General features: G+C 50.2%; 2 protein-coding genes across 3 annotated transcripts in view; one reads left to right on the top strand and one right to left on the bottom strand.

Moving 5' to 3' along the window:
* Nucleotides 1-8,364, top strand: part of ST3GAL2 (ST3 beta-galactoside alpha-2,3-sialyltransferase 2) — a 60,864-nt gene extending 52,500 nt beyond the window's left edge. For both annotated transcript variants that reach the window (XM_030924910.1, XM_030924911.1), the window contains exons 4-7: nucleotides 117-296; nucleotides 5,091-5,136; nucleotides 5,398-5,517; nucleotides 6,510-8,364. In XM_030924910.1, the coding sequence (XP_030780770.1) occupies nucleotides 117-296; nucleotides 5,091-5,136; nucleotides 5,398-5,517; nucleotides 6,510-6,683 (520 nt within the window). In that variant the 3' untranslated portion in view covers nucleotides 6,684-8,364. The remainder of the gene's footprint in view (nucleotides 1-116; nucleotides 297-5,090; nucleotides 5,137-5,397; nucleotides 5,518-6,509) is intronic.
* Nucleotides 8,365-13,997: 5,633 nt separating this feature from the next.
* The window catches only part of LOC104677821 (ATP-dependent RNA helicase DDX19A), a 28,962-nt gene continuing 24,069 nt past the window's right edge, over nucleotides 13,998-18,890 (bottom strand). Inside the window, exons 10-12 of the mRNA XM_010382952.2 lie at nucleotides 17,017-17,179; nucleotides 15,833-16,024; nucleotides 13,998-15,472 (exon numbers count right to left, since the gene is read on the bottom strand). Coding sequence (XP_010381254.1) covers nucleotides 15,411-15,472; nucleotides 15,833-16,024; nucleotides 17,017-17,179 — 417 coding nt within the window. The 3' untranslated portion in view covers nucleotides 13,998-15,410. The remainder of the gene's footprint in view (nucleotides 15,473-15,832; nucleotides 16,025-17,016; nucleotides 17,180-18,890) is intronic.

Genomic DNA, 18,890 nt, shown 5'->3' with positions numbered 1-18,890 from the left:
TTGGTTGGAGTATACACCCGTTTGCATTTTTGATGGATGGCTTCGAACTGTCCTCTAAGAATCTTGTACCAGTTTCCACGGCAGTTGATTCTCATGTCACCCTCTTGTCCCTGCAGGATGAATCAGGCGCCAACTGTGGGCTTTGAGCAGGATGTTGGCAGCCGAACCACTCACCATTTCATGTACCCTGAGAGTGCCAAGAACCTGCCCGCCAACGTCAGCTTCGTGCTGGTGCCCTTCAAGGCCCTGGACCTTCTGTGGATCGCCAGCGCCCTGTCCACGGGGCAGATCCGATTGTGAGCCTCTTGCTGGCCTGGGTAGAATATGGGTGACAGGACCACCTTGGGCAGAGTCTTCCTCGGGGTCAGATTGTAGAATTCCTTTCATTGAATATTTTGGCCAAGAGGAGCTGATGAGAAGGGAGGGCCTAAGATGGTGGGTGAGCTGAAGGCACAGCTTGCTCTGTGTCACCTTCTGCATGGTGACATATAGCATACTGATGGTGGAAAGATGAGGAAGGACCATCTGTTTTTTTTTTTTTTTTTTTTGAGACAGAATTTCACTGTTGTTGCCCAGGCCGGAGTGCAGTGGCTCACTGCAACATCCGCCTCCCGGGTTTAAGCAATTCTCCTGCCTCAGCCTCCTGAGTAGCTGGGATTACAGGGATGCACCACCATGCCCGGCTAATTTTGTATTTTTGGTAGAGACAGGTTTCTTCATGTTGGTCAGGCTGGTCTCCAACTCCTGACCTCAGGTGGTCTTCCTACCTCGGGCTCCCATAGTGCTGGGATTAGAGGAGTAAGCCACCACGCCTGACCAGACCGTCTGATTTTGGTCTCCTTTCTGGGTGATAGCTCCTGACTGAGGAAGCTCTGCCTTCTGAGGACTTTCTTTGGGGGCAGTCATCCCATCATAGCTGGGAACCATGGGAAATCTAGTTCACAAAGTATATTTTTTAGCAGCTTTATCAAGATAAGATTCACATCCCATACATCTCACCTATTTAATGTGTACAATCCGGTAACTTCTTATATATTCAGAGTTGTATAACCACAACTATAGTTAATTTTAATTTTTTTAAATTTTAATTATTTTTTTGAGATGGAGTCTCGCTCTATCACCCAGGCTGGAGTGCAGTGGCTCAATCTTGGCTCACTGCAACCTCTACCTCCTGGGTTTAAGGCATTCTTGTGCCTCAGCTTCCTGAGTAGCTGGAATTACATGCCACCATGCCTGGCTAATTTTTGTATTTTTAGTAGATACGGTGTTTTGCCATGTTGGCCAGGTTGGTCTCAAACTCCTGACATCAAGTGATCCACCTATCTCAGGCTCCCAATGTGTTGAGATTACAGGCATGAGCCACCACATCTGGCCCACAATTACTTTTTTTTTTTTTTTTTTTTAAACAGAGTCTCACTCTGTTGCCCAGACTGGAGTGCAGTGGCACAATCTCAGCTCACTGTAACATCCATCTCCCAGGTTCAAGCGATTCTCCTGCTTCGGCCTCCCGAGTCGCTGGGATTACAGGCATATGTCACCACGGACCTGGTTAATTTTTGTATTTTTAGTAGAGATGGGGTTTCGTCATGTTGGCCAGGCTGGTCTCGAACTCCTGACCTCAGATGATCTGCTCACCTCAGCCTCCCAAAGTGCTGGGAATACAGGGCATGAGCCACCACACCCAGCCCCGCAATTAATTTTAAAACATTTTCATGGCTGGGCACTGTGGCTCACACCTGTAATCCCAGCACCTTGGGAGGCTGATGCAGGCAGATCACGAGGTCAAGAGATCGAGACCATCCTGGCCAACATGGTGAAACCCCGTCTCTACTAAAAATACCGAGGCAGGTGGATTATGAGGTCAGGAGTTCGAGACCAGCCGGGCCCACATGATGAAACCTCGTCTCTACTAAAAATTCAAAAATTAGCTAGGCGTGATGGCATGCACTTGTAATCCCAGCTACTCAGGAAGCGGAGAAAGGAGAATCGCTTGAGCTCGGGAGGTGGAGGTTGCAGTGAGACGAGATCACGCCACTGCACTCCAGCCTGGGCAACAAGAGCAAAACTCTGTCTCAAAAAAAATAAAATAAATTTTTTGGCTGGGTGCAGTGGCTCACACCTGTAATCCCAGCACTTTGGGAGGCTGATGCAGGCAGATCACGAGGTCAAGAGATTGAGACCATCCTGGCCAACATGGTGAAACCCCATCTCTACTAAAAATATAAAAAATAGCTGGGAGTGGTGGCGGGCGCCTGTAGTCCCAGCTACTCAGGAGGCTGAGGCAGGAGAATCGCTTGAACCCGGGAGGCAGAGGTTACAGTGAGATGAGATTGTGCCACTGCACTCCAGCCTGACAACAGAGACTCCGTCTCAAAAAATAAAAAAACAGACAAAAACATTTTCATGTTCTGCTGGATGCAGTGGCTCACGCCTGTAATCCCAGCACTCTGGGAGGCCAAGGAGGGGGGATTGTTTGAGCCCGAGTTTGAGACCACCTTGGGCAACATGGCGAAACTGTCTCTACAAAATACAAAAATTAGCCAGACATGGTGGCACGCTCCTGTAGTCCTAGCCACTTGAGAATGAGGTGGGAGGATCGGATCGCTTGAACCTGGGAGGCAGAGGTTGCAGTGTGCTCAGATTGTGCCACTGTACTCCAGCCTGGGCAACAAAGCGAGGCTCTGCCTGAAAAAAAAAACAAAAAACAAAAAAGTTTTCATGTTCTAAGGGTCTTTAATCTAAAGATAAAAATCTGAAGATACCCCTGGGTCCCTAAGCCATCACTCCCCACTCCTCCCACCCCAGCCCTAGGCAACCATTAATCCACTCTGTCTCACCATGTATTTTTGTTTTGTGGTAAAATATACACAATATAACATTTACCATTTTAACTATTTTTAAGTGTAAAGCTCAGTAACGTTAAGTATATTCACATTATTGTATAGCCATCACCACTCTCCATTTCTAGAACGTTTTCATTATCCCAAATGGAAACTGTACACATTAAACACTAACTCTCCATTTTCCTCTCAACCCCAGGTAACCTTCTTCTACTTTGTGTCTCTATGATTTAATTATTCTTGTTTGTTTCTTTGTTTGTTTGTTTTTGGAGATGGAGTCTCACTCTGTCGCGCAGTCTGGAGTGCAGTGGTGCCATCTCGGCTCACTGCAACCTCCGCTTCCTGGGTTCAAGCGATTCTCCTGTCTCAGCCTCCCAAGTAGCTGAGAGTACAGGCAAGCGCCGCCACGCCCAGCTGATTTTTTGTATTTTTAGTAGAGACAGGGTTTCACCATGTTAGCTAGGATGGTCTGTATCTCCTGACCTCGTGATCCGCCCACCTCAGCCTCCCAAAGTGTTGGGATTACAGGCATGAGCCACCGCGCCCGGCCTGTTTGTTTGTTTTTGAGCCTGAGTCTTGCTCTGTTGCCCAGGCTGTAGTGCAATGGCATGATCTCGGCTCACTGCAACCTCTGCCTCCCAGATTCAAGCAATTGTCATGCCTCAGCCTCACCAGTAGCTGGGACTACAGGCATGGGCCACCACGCCCAGCTAATTTTTGTGTTTTTTTTTTTTTTGAGATGGAGTCTCGCTCTGTCGCCCAAGCTGGAGTACAGTAGCGCGATCTCGGCTCACTGCAAGCTCCGCCTCCCGGGTTCACGCCATTCTCCCTCCTCAGCCTCCCGAGTAGCTGGGACTACAGGCGCCTGCCACCACGCCCGGCTAATTTTTTGTATTTTTAGTAGAGATGGGGTTTCACCATGTTAACCAGGATGGTCTCGATCTCCTGACCTCATGATCCGCCCACCTCAGCCTCTCGAAGTGCTGGGATTACAGGTGTGAGCCACTGCGCCCGGCCAATTTTTGTGTTTTTACTAGAGACGGGGTTTCACCACATTGTCCAGGCTGGTCTCGAACTCCTGACCTCAGGTGATCCACCCAACTTGGCCTCCCAAAGTGCTGGGATTACAGGCGTGAGCCACCACACCCGGCCTGATTTGACTGTTCTTTATGCCTCATGTAAGTGGGATCATAACAGTATTTGTCCTTTTGTCTGACTTACTTTACTTAGCATAATGTCCTCATAGTTCATCCATGTTGTAGCATGTGTCAGAATTTCTGTTTTTTGAAGGCTGAATACTATGCCAATGTAGGGATATACCCATTTTGTTTATCTGTTTATCCTTCAAGGACACTTGATTTGTGTTGTACCTTTTGGGTATCGTCACCATGTATTTTATAAACAGAAGTAATGAGTTACAGTTTCCTGACTTTAGGATGTTCATTATGTCATGTCTGGGAGACCTGAGGGCTAAAATGGGTGCAGGAGGGTTGAAGTACCATAGACACTCAGAGAAGGGCATGTAGGTTACGGGGGCCATAGCTGGCTACAGGGAGCTGTGGTCTGGGAAGCCTGAGGGGAGTGGATCAAGAGCAGGGGTGAGAGCAGAGACATGGTGGGTTTGAGATGATTGCCAGCTCTAATGGAGCACAGAGCTAGGGGAAGAAGGTTGGGGCTGGACTAGGGACGGCCCCATTGCTTGCCTAAAACATCCCCATTTTATCTTGGATGCCATGGGGAGCATTGAAGGCTTTGGAGCAAGGCATGGCAGTGAACAAGCCATGGGAGAGCAGTCCAGAAGCAGAGCAGTCTGGAAGTTGTGGGGCTGACATTGCTCAGGCCTGGCATTGGGGGCATCCCTAGGACCCATGGGGCCACCTGAAATGTTATCTTTTCTTCCTTTCCCTTCTCCTTTCCTTTCTCCTTTCTCCCCTTTTTTTTTTGGACAGAGTCTCACTCTGTCACCCAGGCTGGAGTGCAGTGGTGTGATCTCGGCTCACTGAAACCTCAGCCTCCCAAGTAGCTGGGATAACAGCCATGCTCCACCAAGCCCAGCTAATTTTTTTTTTTTTTTTTTTTTTTTTTTTTTTTTTTAGTAGAGATGGGGTTTCACCATGTTGGTCAGGCTGGCCTCGAACTCCTGGCCTCAGGTGATCCACCTGCCTCAGCCTCCCAAAGTGCTGGGATTATAGGCATGAGCCACCGCGCCTGGCCTGAAATGTTACATTTCTTTCTATTATTTGCTTACAGCACCTATGCCCCAGTGAAGTCCTTCCTTCGAGTGGATAAAGAAAAGGTAAGCTCCCCACTTCCTCCCCACCTGTGGAAACAGTACTGGTCCAGCCTGTGTGCCTGGTCCTGTAGCTCAAGCGTTCCATTTCCCCTCCAGAACCTCAGGGTCCCCATCTGCCCAGATGCCGGACCCCAGCAGGTGCCACACGATTCAGGAGACACACGCACAGGTCTGCTGACAGGCATAGAGACAAGTAGAAGCCGCTCAGTCTAGCCTGAATCTCTGCCCCTAAACCCCTCATATACCTGTCATCTCTTCTCCCAGGTCCAGATCTACAACCCAGCCTTCTTCAAGTATATCCATGACCGGTGGACAGAGCATCATGGGCGGTACCCTTCCACGGGGATGCTGGTGCTCTTCTTTGCCCTGCATGTGTGTGATGAGGTGGGTAGGCCCGTGGTGTGGGTGGTGGGAACCCATGGAACAGAGGAGTGCAGGCCTTCTCGGGTCTTAGTAGGCTGAGGAATGTGCTTCTTTAGGCAGAATTCATTTGGCCTTGGTTTTCTCCATCTCTAGGCTATAAAGTATAGCTATGCCTTTCCCAAATGTTTCTGCTTTCATGATTCTACTAAATCCAAAATCTCTTCATTAAAGAGTTAAGTTATTGACCCTATGGTGGCTGACGCCTGTAATCCCACCACTTTGGGAGGCTGAGGTGGGCGGATTACTTGAGGTCAAGAGTTCGAGACCAAACTGGTCAATATGGTGAAGCCCCATCTCTAGTAAAAATACAAAAAATTAGCCAGGCGTGGTGGGGCATGCCTGTAATCTCAGCTGCTCGGGAGGCTGAGGCAGGAGAATCAGTTGAACCCAGGAGGTGTAGGTTGCAGTGAGCCGAGATAGCAGCATTTTACTCTAGCCTGGGTGACAGAATGAGACGCCGTCTTGAAAAAGAAAACAACAACAACAACAACAACAACAAAACATAAATAGAATGGAGAGTGTATGTAGTTGAATTCCATCTGGACGGCTGCCCCCACCAGCTCTGAGCCCCAGGCCTACTTCGTGTAAAAATGGAGCTTAGTCGTTCAGAGAACCCGTTCCACCAGTGACCAGGGCTGCCCTGCCATGAAGAGCAAGAGCTGAGGCCCAGCACGCCCACGTTGCCGGCAAGTGCTTCATTGAGTGGTGCTGATCAAAGTACTTCATTTAAAAAGGAAAAAAAAAAAAAAGGAATTAGCAAGGGCTGCAGAGGAAGGACAACTGCAAAGGGAAGGTGGTGTCCCCATGTGAGTCCATGTCCTTAGGCCAGGCCTGGGGGCTCCCGCATCTCCCTGGAGCCTCCCGCTCCCATCTCCTCCCTATCATCCCGAGCCCGCCCCGCGCCGTCCTCTGGGTCACCGCCTGGGGTGACGCTGCGCTGCGCTTCCCCGCAGGTGAACGTGTACGGGTTCGGGGCCGACAGCCGGGGCAACTGGCACCACTACTGGGAGAACAACCGGTACGCGGGCGAGTTCCGGAAGACTGGCGTGCATGACGCGGACTTCGAGGCCCATATCATCGATATGCTGGCCAAGGCCAGCAAAATCGAAGTCTACCGGGGCAACTGAGCGGGGCCTCACCGCGACCCTCCCGGCCCATCTGTTAGGCGCCGGCGCTCCGACCCGGGACCCGGGATCCGGGATCTGGGACCCGCAACCCAGGACCAATCTTGCTGCAGCCCAGGGGGCGTGCGCCGCGCCCCGCCAATCACGAGACTCAGGGGACCGGCCGGGCCTGGCACTAATCTGCGCCGCGGTCGGAGCTTCTGTTTCTCCCAGCCAATCATGCGACTCAAGGAGAACTGGGGCTGTGTCTAGTCTCCTCCAATCAATGGCCTTCGGGGGCTTGCCGGCGGCCGCTCAATCCCCACTTCCTCATGCTTTGGGTTGGGGTTTTCTTTCACGCTTTCTGAGGAGGAGAGCATGGCGCAGGCCTCGGCGAAGCACTTCACTGACGCTCGGCCGGAGGAGCGTCTCCGTCGCTGGCCAGACCCGGAGGAGAACGGGCGGTCGCTGCGGGCGTCAGGAGAGGTGGCTGCCAGGCCCCTTTCCCCGCCTGCCCGGATGGGTGCGTGCAGACCCACCAAAGAAAAGCGGTCGCTGCGGGGCCCAGGGCTCGGGACCCCCAGTCCCACCTCGGCCGCGCTGTGGGACGGCCGCGCCCCCAGGGCCACCTGCGTCTCCAGGAAGCTGGGAGTGGCGTCCCCTGCGGGGTGGGGTGCTCCCAGGCCGAACTCCGGACAGGTGGAGGGGACAGGGCAGGGCTCGCGGAAGCCCTGTCCCCTCCAGTGCAAGGTGCTCTCACGTGTGCCCTCTGCCCTCCCGTTCACCCGCAGCCTTCTCAGCGCCTCTCCCTGGGCCTGGGGCCGCCTCACCAGCCTGTTGCTCTGGAAAAAAAGTCCACTGTCCCCGATTCCATCCCTACACCCCCCTCCTCCCGTTTTCGGCGGGCTCTGGGGAGGGGGCTGCACGGAGGAAGGAGGCTGGCGATGGGCCCAGCTGCCTGTTGCATGCACCTCCTCCTCCACCCATAGCCTCTTGCCTGGGGTGAGTTAGCCTGGGGCTGATACTTTGGTTAAGCTGAAGCTGCCGAGGGTGGCCGACTCGCAGATTCTTTGCAAATTCTGAGCTGGCAGAGCCCTCAGCCCGGAGCCGGCGAAGAGGAGACTTACATGCTGCAGGCCGCCTCCATCTCCCACTTAGAAGGGCTGGGAAGCTCGCGGCCGGGGTTCCACCTGGAAGCTGCTTGCATGGCTGAACCCAGCTTACGTCCCTAGCGGGGCTGCTGGTGGAATTCTCCCCCTTCGAGGTTGGGGAGGTTTAGGAGGGGGAAGGCTTCTGTGAAGCTCTCAAACCACTAATAGAGCCCCCTCCCCAACAGTGACGGCGCAGATGCTCCCTCTTTTTAGTTGACACCACCAGGCAGCCTCCTGATTGTTGGTAGGTTCCTGCAGCTGGCTGGGGGAACAGGGACCGGCAGGGGACTTTGTTAGGGGAGGGTTGGGATGGGCAGTGGGCCCTGAAAGTTAATATATTCGAACCTAGCTCGAGTGTCGTTCTTTCCAATTCCGAAAGTAGGAAGAGTAAAAATAGGGGTGATTGGGGTGAGGCTAGAATGCCTCTCTCAGGGCGCCCCCCTCCCCTACCGTTTTAGAGAGCTAGGCTCCAGCCAGTCTTGTCACTCCCATCTCAATGCTTCCTGAAGAGGCTGTTTTGAGTGTTGAAAAGATGAAAATGCAATTATGCCAAACAGTATTGAGCAGAATAATTTATTTCTTTTTTCTTTTTCTTTTGCTTTAAATCATGAATCCCGCCAGGCATGGTGGCTCACACCTGTCATGCCAGCACTTTGGGAGGCTGAGGCGGGCGGAGTACTTAATACTAAGGTCAGGAGTTCTAGACCAGCCTGGCCAACATGGTGAAACCCCGTCTCTACCAAAAAAAAAAAAAAATATATATATATATATATATATACACACACACACACATATACACATACACACACACATACACACACACACACACAAAAATTAGCCGGGCACGGTGGTGCGCTCCTGTAATCCCAGCTACTTGGAAGGCTGAGGCAGGAGAATCCCTTGAACCCGGGAGGCAAAGGTTGCAGTGAGCCGAGATTGTGCCACTGCACTTCAGCCTGGGTGACAGAGCGAGACCCTGTCTCAAAAAAAATTAAATCATGAATCCCCATCCTGGAAGAGGTAGGTCCCAGCATCCAGCCAGATCTTTTCTGCAATAGTAATTTAAACAAACTTGTTTCACATTTCCTTCCCTTTCTCGTTCTGAATTAAAAGGAGCAAAAAACTGTCTAGTCCTTCATTGTTCTGAAATGGGCATGATGGTGGGAAGAAGGCAGCTCTCATAGGGTAGCTGTGACTGGTAATGGCTGAGAACGCTGGGGCATATGGGAGGAGTAAGATGACTTCCAGGTACCCTCCCTGCCCCCTCATACAACAGGCACCTCATTCCTGGACTCTGCTCTCCAAGACACTGAAGTCTGAGCGGGTACAAGCATTTTGGTTAAAAATCAGCTCATTGTCGCCTCTTGAGTTCCCTCCAAGAGAGGAGCTCATCGGAAAGAATTCCGGGTAGCATCTCCTTGCAGTGGCTGTCCTGTAACCACTTTGGCCTCTATCAACATGATGTCTCCAGGTCTCCATCAGGCTCCGATGCATTTGGGTGGCCACAGGCTGGGCTGTCCCCACCTCTCAGGGAAGTGCATCTAAGTCAGGTTTGCTCCTCTGGCACAGCCCTGCCTCCACAGCCCAATTTCCACCATGCCACAGGCAACCTGCATTTTCATTTATTTATTTATTTATTGAGACAGAGTCTTGATCTGTTGCCCAGGCTGGAGTCCAGTGGTGCTATCTCGGCTCACTGCAACTTCCATCTCCCAGGTTCAAGTGATTCTCCTCAGCCTCCTGAGTAGCTGGGATTACAGGCGCCTGCCACCACACCTGGCTAATTTTTGTACTTTTTAGTAGAGACAGGGATCACTTCTCGGCCTTTTGGCTAAGATCAAGTGTAGTAGAGACAGACAGGGTTTTGCCATGCTGGCCAAGCTAGTCTCAGACTCCTGACCTCAGGTGATCCACTCGCCTCAGCCTCCTAAAGTGCTGGGATTACAGATATGAGCCACTGTGCCTGGCCCCAGCTGAGTCTTAAGGCCCAGTGGAAGACAGTGTATACCACGGCCTGTCTGTGAACCTGCCAAGATCTGTTTCTTGTCCTGCATATCCCTCAAAACTGACTGCCTTATGCTGCAATTGGTTGGCAAGCACACCAAGTGCCAGACCTCCAGAATACAGAGTCCCACATAATCTCATCTTTTTAAAATTTCCTGTTGGCCAAGCACTGTGTCGTTTTGACCCAACAAGGATACCAAGGAAGTGGTTCTAGTGCAGCGTACCCCACTGTCACCTCTCTCTGAGGACAACCACCACTGAGCTTTTCAGAGATGCCGGTGCCCTCTCATGAATGCATGCATGTTTGTAATTTTTCTTTTTTTTAATTTGAGATGGGGTTTCACTCTAGTCACCCAAGCTGGAGTGCAATGGCCTGATCTCGGTTCATCCCAACCTCCACCTCCCGGGTTCAAGCGATTCTCCTGCTTCAGCCTCCCGAGTAGCTGGGATTACAGGCATGCACCACCATGCCCAGCTAATTGTGTATTTTTAGTAGAGACGGATTTTCTCCATGTTGGTCAGGCCGGTCTTGAACTCCAGACCTCTGGTGATCTGCCCGCCTCGGCCTCCCAAAGTGCTGGGATTACAGGCATGAGCCACTGTGCCTGGCCACTTTTTTTTTTTTTTTTTGAGACTGATTCGCACTGTCGCCCAGGCTGAAGTGCAGTGGCAGAAATCTCACTGATTGTAAGCTCCGCCTCCTGGGTTCACACCATTCTCCTGCCTCAGCCTCCCAAGTAGCTGGGACTACAGGCGCCCGCCATGACCCCCGGGTAATTTTTTGTATTTTTAGTAGAGACCATGTTCGCCAGGATGGTCTTGATCTTCTGACCTCGTCATCTGCCCATGTCAGCCTCCCAAAGTGTTGGGATTACAGGCGTGAGCCACTGCACCCGGGCCTTTTTTTTTTTTTTTTTTTTTCAAAGAGAAAGGGTCTCCTGTCACCCAGACTGGTACAGAGCTCACTGCAGCTTCAAAAACTCCTGGATTCAACTGATCCTCCCACCTCAGCCTCCAGAGCAGCTGGAGCCCTGCTAAAAAAAAATTTTTTTAATATTTTATGGCCAGGCATGGTGGCTTATGCCTGTAATCCCAGCATTTTGGGAGGCTGAGGTGGGTGGATCACGAGGTCAGGAGTTCAAGATCAGCCTGGCCAAGATGGTGAAACCCCCATCTCTACTGAAAATACAAAAAAATTAGCGGGGCGTGGTGGCGGGCGGCTGTGATCCCAGCTACTCAGGAGACTGAAGCAGAGAATTGTTTGAACCTGGGAGATATAGGTTGTAGTGAGCCGAGATCGAGTCACTGTACTGCAGCCTGAGCAAGAGTAAGACTCCATCTCAAAAAAAAAAAAAAAAAAAGTATTTTACCTATTCACAGGCAGCAGACAAGGAAGTACCTTCTGTGACTGGCAAGGTCAGATGCATCATTCCTTGCTAGGCAAAGGGAAGGTAAAATACTGAACCTATATTTTTAAAAATAAAAGTATTCCCTTTTGAATGTGAATTAAGAATCAATGCGCCTTCTCACTACTCTTGTGAAAAAAATCACAGCTCCTGCAGCAAGTCTATGCCTGGGTAACAACAAACCCACAAAATCCAAGAGGAGGTCCCCCTCTCCCGCCTCTGTGAGGCTTGCAGAGCAGTATGTATCTGGGCCAGCCTGGCCCTCAGAGTGTGGAATTAACGTCTTTCCTCTAGCAACTGTTTGTGCTGCTGAGAACAGCACAGACTCTCTGGCAGCCTGGTTCTCTGCAGGGGGAAGCCTGTGAAGCAGAAGAAACATATGGCATCTGCACTCCGGGCGCCCAGTTCCATCCGGCCTCCCTATCAAATGACTTTGCCTTTCCTTTTTTAAAATTACAAAAATAATTCAACCAATACATAAACATATGAAGTGAATCACGGAGGGCCTTCCTGCAATATCTTTTTTGTGCCCACCATTTGTCATGGAATGGGTAAAGGGGACCACAGAGGGAAGAGACGCTGCCCCCTCGTGGGGCCATGGCAGTCCCCTGGGCTGCGTCTCTGCAGTGCTTCCTGTGAAATGCTGTTACCACAGGCACCGCACTGGAGACCATGAAAGGGAAGAGTTTGACATCTCAGCTATCTTTGCTATAAATAGAAATAAATAAACCTTAACTAAGGCTTGAGTACACTTAGGCCGGACACGGTGGCTCACGCCTGTAACCCCAGCACTCTGGGAGGCTGAGGTGGGTGGGTTATGAGGTCAGGAGTTTGAGACCAGCCTGGTCAACATGGTGAAACCCCATCTCTACTAAAAATACAAAATTAGCCCAGCGTGGTGGCAAATGCCTGTAATCCCAGTTACTTGGGAGACTGAGGCAGGAGAATCGCTTGAGCCTGAGAGACAGAGGTTGTAGTTAGCCATAATCACACCACTGCACTCCAGCCTGGGCAACGAGAGCGAAACTGCATCTCATAATAATAATAATAGTAATAATAAAGTAGTGAGACAAGAATGGGCAGCTCCCCAACAGAAAAGATTTTCCAAGAAACTGAATGTTTGCCAAGCTTCACTAAGTCAAAATCGAAAAAACAATGACATAATCTGTTGGCAAAGTTTTAAACACTGATTATAGTGTTGGCAAGCATGTAAGATAATATGTATTTTTGTATCACAGTAACATAAATTGCTAAAAACTTTTTGGCAAGTATAAATGGCAATGAATTAAAATTTTAAATGTCCCTACTCTTTGACCCAACAATTCTATTTCCAGGAATAATGGCCTGAAGTGATTTTCACCAACGCTCAAAAATAAGAGGTTGGGCACGGTGGCTCACGCCTGTAATCCTAGCACTTTGGGAGGCCCATGTGGGTGGACTGCTTAAGCTCAGGAGTTCAAAACCAGCCTGGACAGCATGGTGAGACCCCATCTCTACGAAAATTAGCCGGATGTGGTGGTGCAGGCCTAAAGTCCCATCTACTTGGAGGGGTGAGGCAGGAGGGTCACTTGAGACTGGGTTGAGGTTGCAGTGAACTGAGATCATGTCACTGTGTTCCAGCCTGGGTGACAAAAGTGAGAGCTGGTCTCAAAAAAAAAAAAAAAAAGAACAAAGATGTTCAGGCTGGGTTAAGGGCTCATGCCTACAATCCCAACTACTTGGGAGGTTGAGGTTAGGAGGATCGCTTGAGCCCAGTAGTTTGAGACCGGACTGGGCAACATAGTGAGGCTCCATCTCTACAAAAATAAATCTTTTTAAAACACATGTTCAGCCCAGGCACAGTAGCTCACACCTGTAATCCCAGCACTTTTGGAGACTGAGGTGGGCAGATCACGAGGTCAGGAGTTTGAGACCAGTCTGACCAACATGGTGAAACCCCGTCTCTACTAAAAATACAAAAATTGCCCGGGCGTGGTGGCGTGCACCTGCAATCCCAGCTACTCAGGAGGCTAATGCAGGAGAATCGCTTGAACCTGGGAGGTGGAGGTTGCAGTAAGCCAATATCACACCACGGCATTCCAGCCTGGGCGAGAGAGTGAGACTCCGTCTCAAAAAAAAACAAAAAAACAAAAAAAAGATGTTCAGCCAGGCGTGATGGCACACACCTATAATCCTAGCACTTTGGGAGGCCAAGAGAGGCAGGCAGATCATTTGAGGTCAGTTCGAGACCAGCCTGGCCAACATTGCAAAACCCCGTCTCTACTGAAAATATAAAAATTAGCTGGGCATGGTGGCATGCGCCTGTAATCCCAGCTACTTGGGAGGCTGAGGCAAGAGAATTGCTTGAAGCTGGGAGCAGAGGTTGCAGTGGGCCAAGATCACACCACTGCACTCCAGGCCAGAGTGACACTCTGTCTCAAAAAAAAAAAGTTCATTGTAGTAATGTGGGTAACAGCCATGTACTGGAAATCCCCCATGCCTGTCACTAGAGGAACCAGGAGATAAATGCTGGGACAGCTACATGCTGAAAGGATGATGGATGGTGTTTTCAGGGCAAGGAAGATGTGTGTGTACCGGACCTTCAACATGTCTAACACATGCTGATCAGTGAAAGCAGGTTGCATAATAGTGTGAATAGAATGTTCCCATTTTTGTAAAAAAAAAATGGGTTTATGCAAATAAAAGGCAATATGGTAGAATATTCACCAAGCTGCCAGGAATCAGGATCCCAGTGGAGTAGGGATAGAGAGCACTCTCACTTTATATACACACACGCCTTTTTAAAATGAGTATATATTTGTCTAATAAGCAGAAAAATACAAATAAAAACAAATCATGATTAGTAGAGCATTTCTCATAATTACTTTAAAATGTCTTAGCATAATGAATGATGCATACAGCTATAATTTATCCATTCTTATTTATTTATTGAGTCAGGGTCTCACTCTGTTACCCAGGCTGGAATGCAGTGGCGCCATTTCAGCTCACAGCAGCCTCTACCCAGGCTTCAGCGATCCTCCTACCTCAGCCTCCCGAGTAGCTGGGACTACAGGCGTTTGCCACCACGCCCGGCTACATTTTTTCTATCTTTGGTAGAGACGGGGTTTCATCATGTTGGCCAGGCTGGTCCCGAACTCCTGAGCTCAACCAATCCACCCGCCTCAGCCTCCCAAAGTGCTGGGATTACAGGCATGAGCCACCACGCCCGGCCTATTCATCCTTATTCATATTATGTAGGAATCAGAGCTCTCCAAAATGTCCACTATTATAAATGAACAGCATAATCAGAGTATTCCCTTGGTCATAACTTCCATTCCGTAAACTCTTGCTCAGCTCCCGGCCCAGTGTGACACCCGGGGGTAAGAACCAACTACGTGTGTGCTCACAAACTCACCTGGGGTCTCCCGGCTGCCGCAACTGAGTACCAGGGGCCTAAGCAGAGGGAGCCACTGAGAGAGGGAAGAGAAACCAAGCCCAGGCCCAGCCCCTTCATCGGCCCTTGCCAGGTCACTCTCTCTCAAGACGTCAGGATTCACTGACTTCCATGTTTCTCTCCAAATCTGAAGTTTACAAAGTAGCTGAGCTGCTCATCAGGGATATGCAAGGCTACTTTCTGCAGCAGAGAACAGAAGTGAAAGGGAGAAGGGATGAGCAAGAAAGTCTCTGGATTTCAGGAGAAGGAAGACGGGCCAAGGGCAAGAGAAACACACGTGAAGGGTTCAATGAAGAGACAGGGAGGGGCAGCTCTGGCCTCCTCTGCTGCCGCTTCCCTCGTTCAATCCATGGCGGTGAGGCTCACACCATTTTCCACTCAGCCTCCTCCGCACAACCTGCATGTCTACCATTTCTTCAGGGGCTGGAGCTGGTTCCACGATGCCTAGCCAAAATCTGAAGGGGGTCTTGGGGCCAGTGACTGCCAATGTGACCAGATTATTATAAAGATGGGGGAAATGTGGCTTTTAAAAAAGTGGGGAAAGGACCCAATTTTCCAAAATGCAAATTTTTCCTTCTACTGCCCCCATCATTTGCACACATTTTTGTCAAGTCCAAACATAATTTGAAGTGAGGTAGGTAGTTTCTCTCTACTCGTGCCGTTGTCCTTGGGGTGATGTCGGGGGCTGTGCCCTGAACGCACTTGTCTCCCGTGCAGGGACAGTGCCAGGGCTGGCACCGGTGGCTGGTGGAGCTTCTCAGTTGGCTATTTTCTCAATCTCATCCAAATCATCCGTGTCCAATCTTTCTATCTTCTTATCTGGGGGAAAAATACACAGGTCTCTACCGTGCCCAGGAATGTGCCCCACCCCGGGCCACAGCAATCATTCATTTATCCCCAAAGGCTCCGGGTGCCTGAGCAGGGGGCAGCAGGGCCCCTAGTCACTGACAGCAACAGTCAGAGCCCCACGCCCCGAAGCCCGGTCATAGGGGAGCTGTCCTTGGAGTCCCTGGGTCCTGAAGTCTCCAGGTGTGCCCCTGAGAACTGCCATATGGTCAGAAAGGAGGGGAGTGTGCCAGGGACAGAGCCTCTCTCAGGGCTACAGAAGATCCGACCCCTTTCCCCACCCCGCCCCCCTTAGTAAAGGGCGCCAGGCACAGGACCCTCCCTGGGACTCACTAAAATGCTCCTGGATTCTGTTCAGGATGTTCATGCTGTGCTTGCTGTCCACCATGTTCACTGCCAGGCCCCTCTTGCCAAAGCGGCCTGTGCGCCCGATTCGGTGCAAGTAGGTCTCGTTGTCAGGGTTCCCGTCCTTGTCCACGGGAAGATCAAAGTTGATGACGACAGACACTTGTTCAACATCGATGCCTGCGGGAAGGAGAGTTGGAGGCTGAGAGGACTAAGGACAGGAGACAGAAATCACTGTTGTCCACAGGTAGGTCAATGCATACCAACTTTGGATAGAGGGAAGGAATTTGGGACAGGCCAACTCTGGGAATTGGGTACAAGAGAGGGCACATATAGGCAGGCAGCAGAACCCGGAGGAAAAGAAGAGAACTTTGGCAGGTGCCAACAAAATCATGAAGTCAATCAGGGAGATTGTGTCTCTGGGAGACACAATGTTCTGGAGATGGGCGCCCCTGGAAGAGCAGGCTCCGTTCTCTACCACTCAGATGCCTGTACATTTCCTTCCACCAAGTCAGGACTCCTGGCTTCTGTGAGAGTTCTTTTTCTTTCTTTTTTAATTTTTGAGATGGAGTTTCGCTCTTGTTGCCCAGGCTGGAGTGCAATGGCGTGATCTTGCTCACCGCAACCTCCATCTCCCAGGTTCAAGCAATTCTCCTGTCTCAGCCTCCCGAGTAGCTGGGATTACAGGCGCATGCCACCATGTCTGGCTAATTTTTGTATTTTTAGTAGAGATGGAGTTTCACCATATTGGTCAGGCTGGTCTCGAATTCCTGACCTCAGGTGATTTGCCCACCACGGCCTCCCAAAGTGCTGGGATTATAGGCGTGAGCCACTGCGCCTGGCCTCTTCTTTTTTTTTTTTGGAGACAGATTCTCACTCTGTCACCCAGGATGGAGTGCAATGGCGCAATCTCGGCTCACTGCAACCTCCATCTCCAGGGTTCAAGTAATTCTCCTGCCTTGGGATTGCAGGTGTGAGCCACCATGCCCGGCATGTGTGAGTTCTTATCATCTGAGGGAAATCCAAACAGTCTCTCCTAGAAAAGAATATTGTCACCAGCCACACCGATCTCCCTGAGACCATCCAACTTTCCTGTATACAAGGATTTCTGGCTCTAACTGGGCCTGGGACCCCGAGCCTGGCAGACCAGGTAGGACACATCCTCTGCTCACCGCGGGCACACACGTTGGTGGTCACCAGAACCTTCTCTTTGCCCTCTCGGAAGCGCTCAATCACCGCAGCCCTCTGCTCCACCATCATCTCCCCACTCAGCAGAGCCACCTGGTGGCCTTCTTTTGAGAGCTCTGCTGCCAGCCAACTAGCTGTTTTACGAGTCTGGAAGAAAAAAAAACAATTGAGAAATGAAAAGTATTTGAGTATATATTTTTTCTTTTCGAGACAGGGTCTTGCTGTCACTCAGGGTGATCTCAAAAGTCCTAGGCTCAAGCCATTATCCTGCCTTGGCTTCCCAAAGTGTTGGGAGTAAGGTGTGAGGCATCGCACTCAGCTGAAGATATTTTTGATTTGGAAGACTGTTCCTGAAACGTAGCAGCTAAAGGCTAAATTTCTTACAATTATAAACCTGATATAGTGCAACAAGAAGTAACAATGTCACCTGGGTTGTAATCTTATAAAAATATTTGTACCTGGCTTGACATGGTGGCTCACACCTGTAATCCTAGCACTTTGGGAGGCAGAGGCACGTGGATCGCTTGAACTCAGGAGTTTGAGAGCAGCCTGGGCGACATGGCCAAACCCTGTTTCTACAAAAAATTTAGGTAGGCATGGTGGTGTGGGCCTGTAAGTCCCAGCTACTTGCAGGAGCTGAGGCAGGAGAATTGCTTGAACCTGGGAGGCTGAGGCTGGTGAGCCAAGACTGCATCATTGCACTCCAGCCTGGGCGACAGAGCAAGACCCTGTCTCCAAAAAAAAAAAAGAAAAAAGAAAATTTATACCACAAAAATATTTAACCTGGGGCAAGATATAGTGGCTCACGCCTATAATCACAGCACTTTGGGAGACCAAGGTGAAGGATCACTTGAGCCTAGGGGTAAAAGACTACCCTGGGGGCCAGGCACAGTGGCTCACACCTGTAATCCCAGCACTTTGGGAGGCCAAGGCGGGTGGATCACGAGATCAGGAGTTCAACAAAAGCCTGACCAACATGGTGAAACCCTGTCTCTACTAAAAATACAAAAGTTAGCCAGGTGTGGTGGCACGCGCATATAATCCCTGCTACTCAGGAGGCTGAGGCAGGAGAATCGCTTGAACCCAGGAAGCAGAGGTTGTGGTGAACCGAGATTGCGCCACTGCACTCCAGCCTTGGCAACAAAAGCGAAACTCCGTCTCAAAAAAAAAAAACAAGACTACCCTGGATGCTTCAAGATGTCATTGTAATGGGAGGCAATAAAATGCAGGTGAGGAAATTCTTCTAGATTTAGGAGTCTTAAGAGACATAATTAAATGCAACAAGCAAACCTTGACTGGCTCTTGGCTTTTGTTTTTCAAAACAAAAAGCAATAAAGATGAGCTGGGCACAGTGCCATATGCCCGGAGTCCCAGTTACTTGGGAGCTTGAGGTGGGAGAATCACTTAAGCCCAGGAGTTTGAGTCCAGCTTGGGCAAGGTAGTGAGACCATCTCAAAAGAAAAAAAAAAAAGAATTTTTTTTTGCGCCAGGCACAGTGGCTCACGCCTGTAATCCCAGTACTTTGGGAGGCCACGTCAGGTGGATCACCTGTGGTCAGCAGTTCAAGACCGGGCAACATGGTGAAAACCTCTCTACCAAAAATATAAAAATTAGCTGGGCATGATGGCAGGTGCCTGTAATCCCAGCCATTTTGGAGGCTGAGGCAGCAGAATCACTTAAACCCGGGAGACAGAAGTTGCAGTGAGCCGAGATGAAGCCATTGTACTCCAGCCTGGGTGACAGAGCTAGACTCTGTCTCAGAAAAAGAAAAAAGAATACTTTTGGCATAAGTGGAGGAAGGAGAATGTAGATTATATTTGAGATATTACTGTTATCACTATATCATTACCTTGTATTT

This window comes from Rhinopithecus roxellana, chromosome 20 (assembly GCF_007565055.1).
Source record: "Rhinopithecus roxellana isolate Shanxi Qingling chromosome 20, ASM756505v1, whole genome shotgun sequence".
Classification (NCBI taxonomy): domain Eukaryota; kingdom Metazoa; phylum Chordata; class Mammalia; order Primates; family Cercopithecidae; genus Rhinopithecus; species Rhinopithecus roxellana.
Note: the sequence above shows the minus strand (reverse complement) of the source record. Positions and strands in the feature narration are given on the sequence as shown.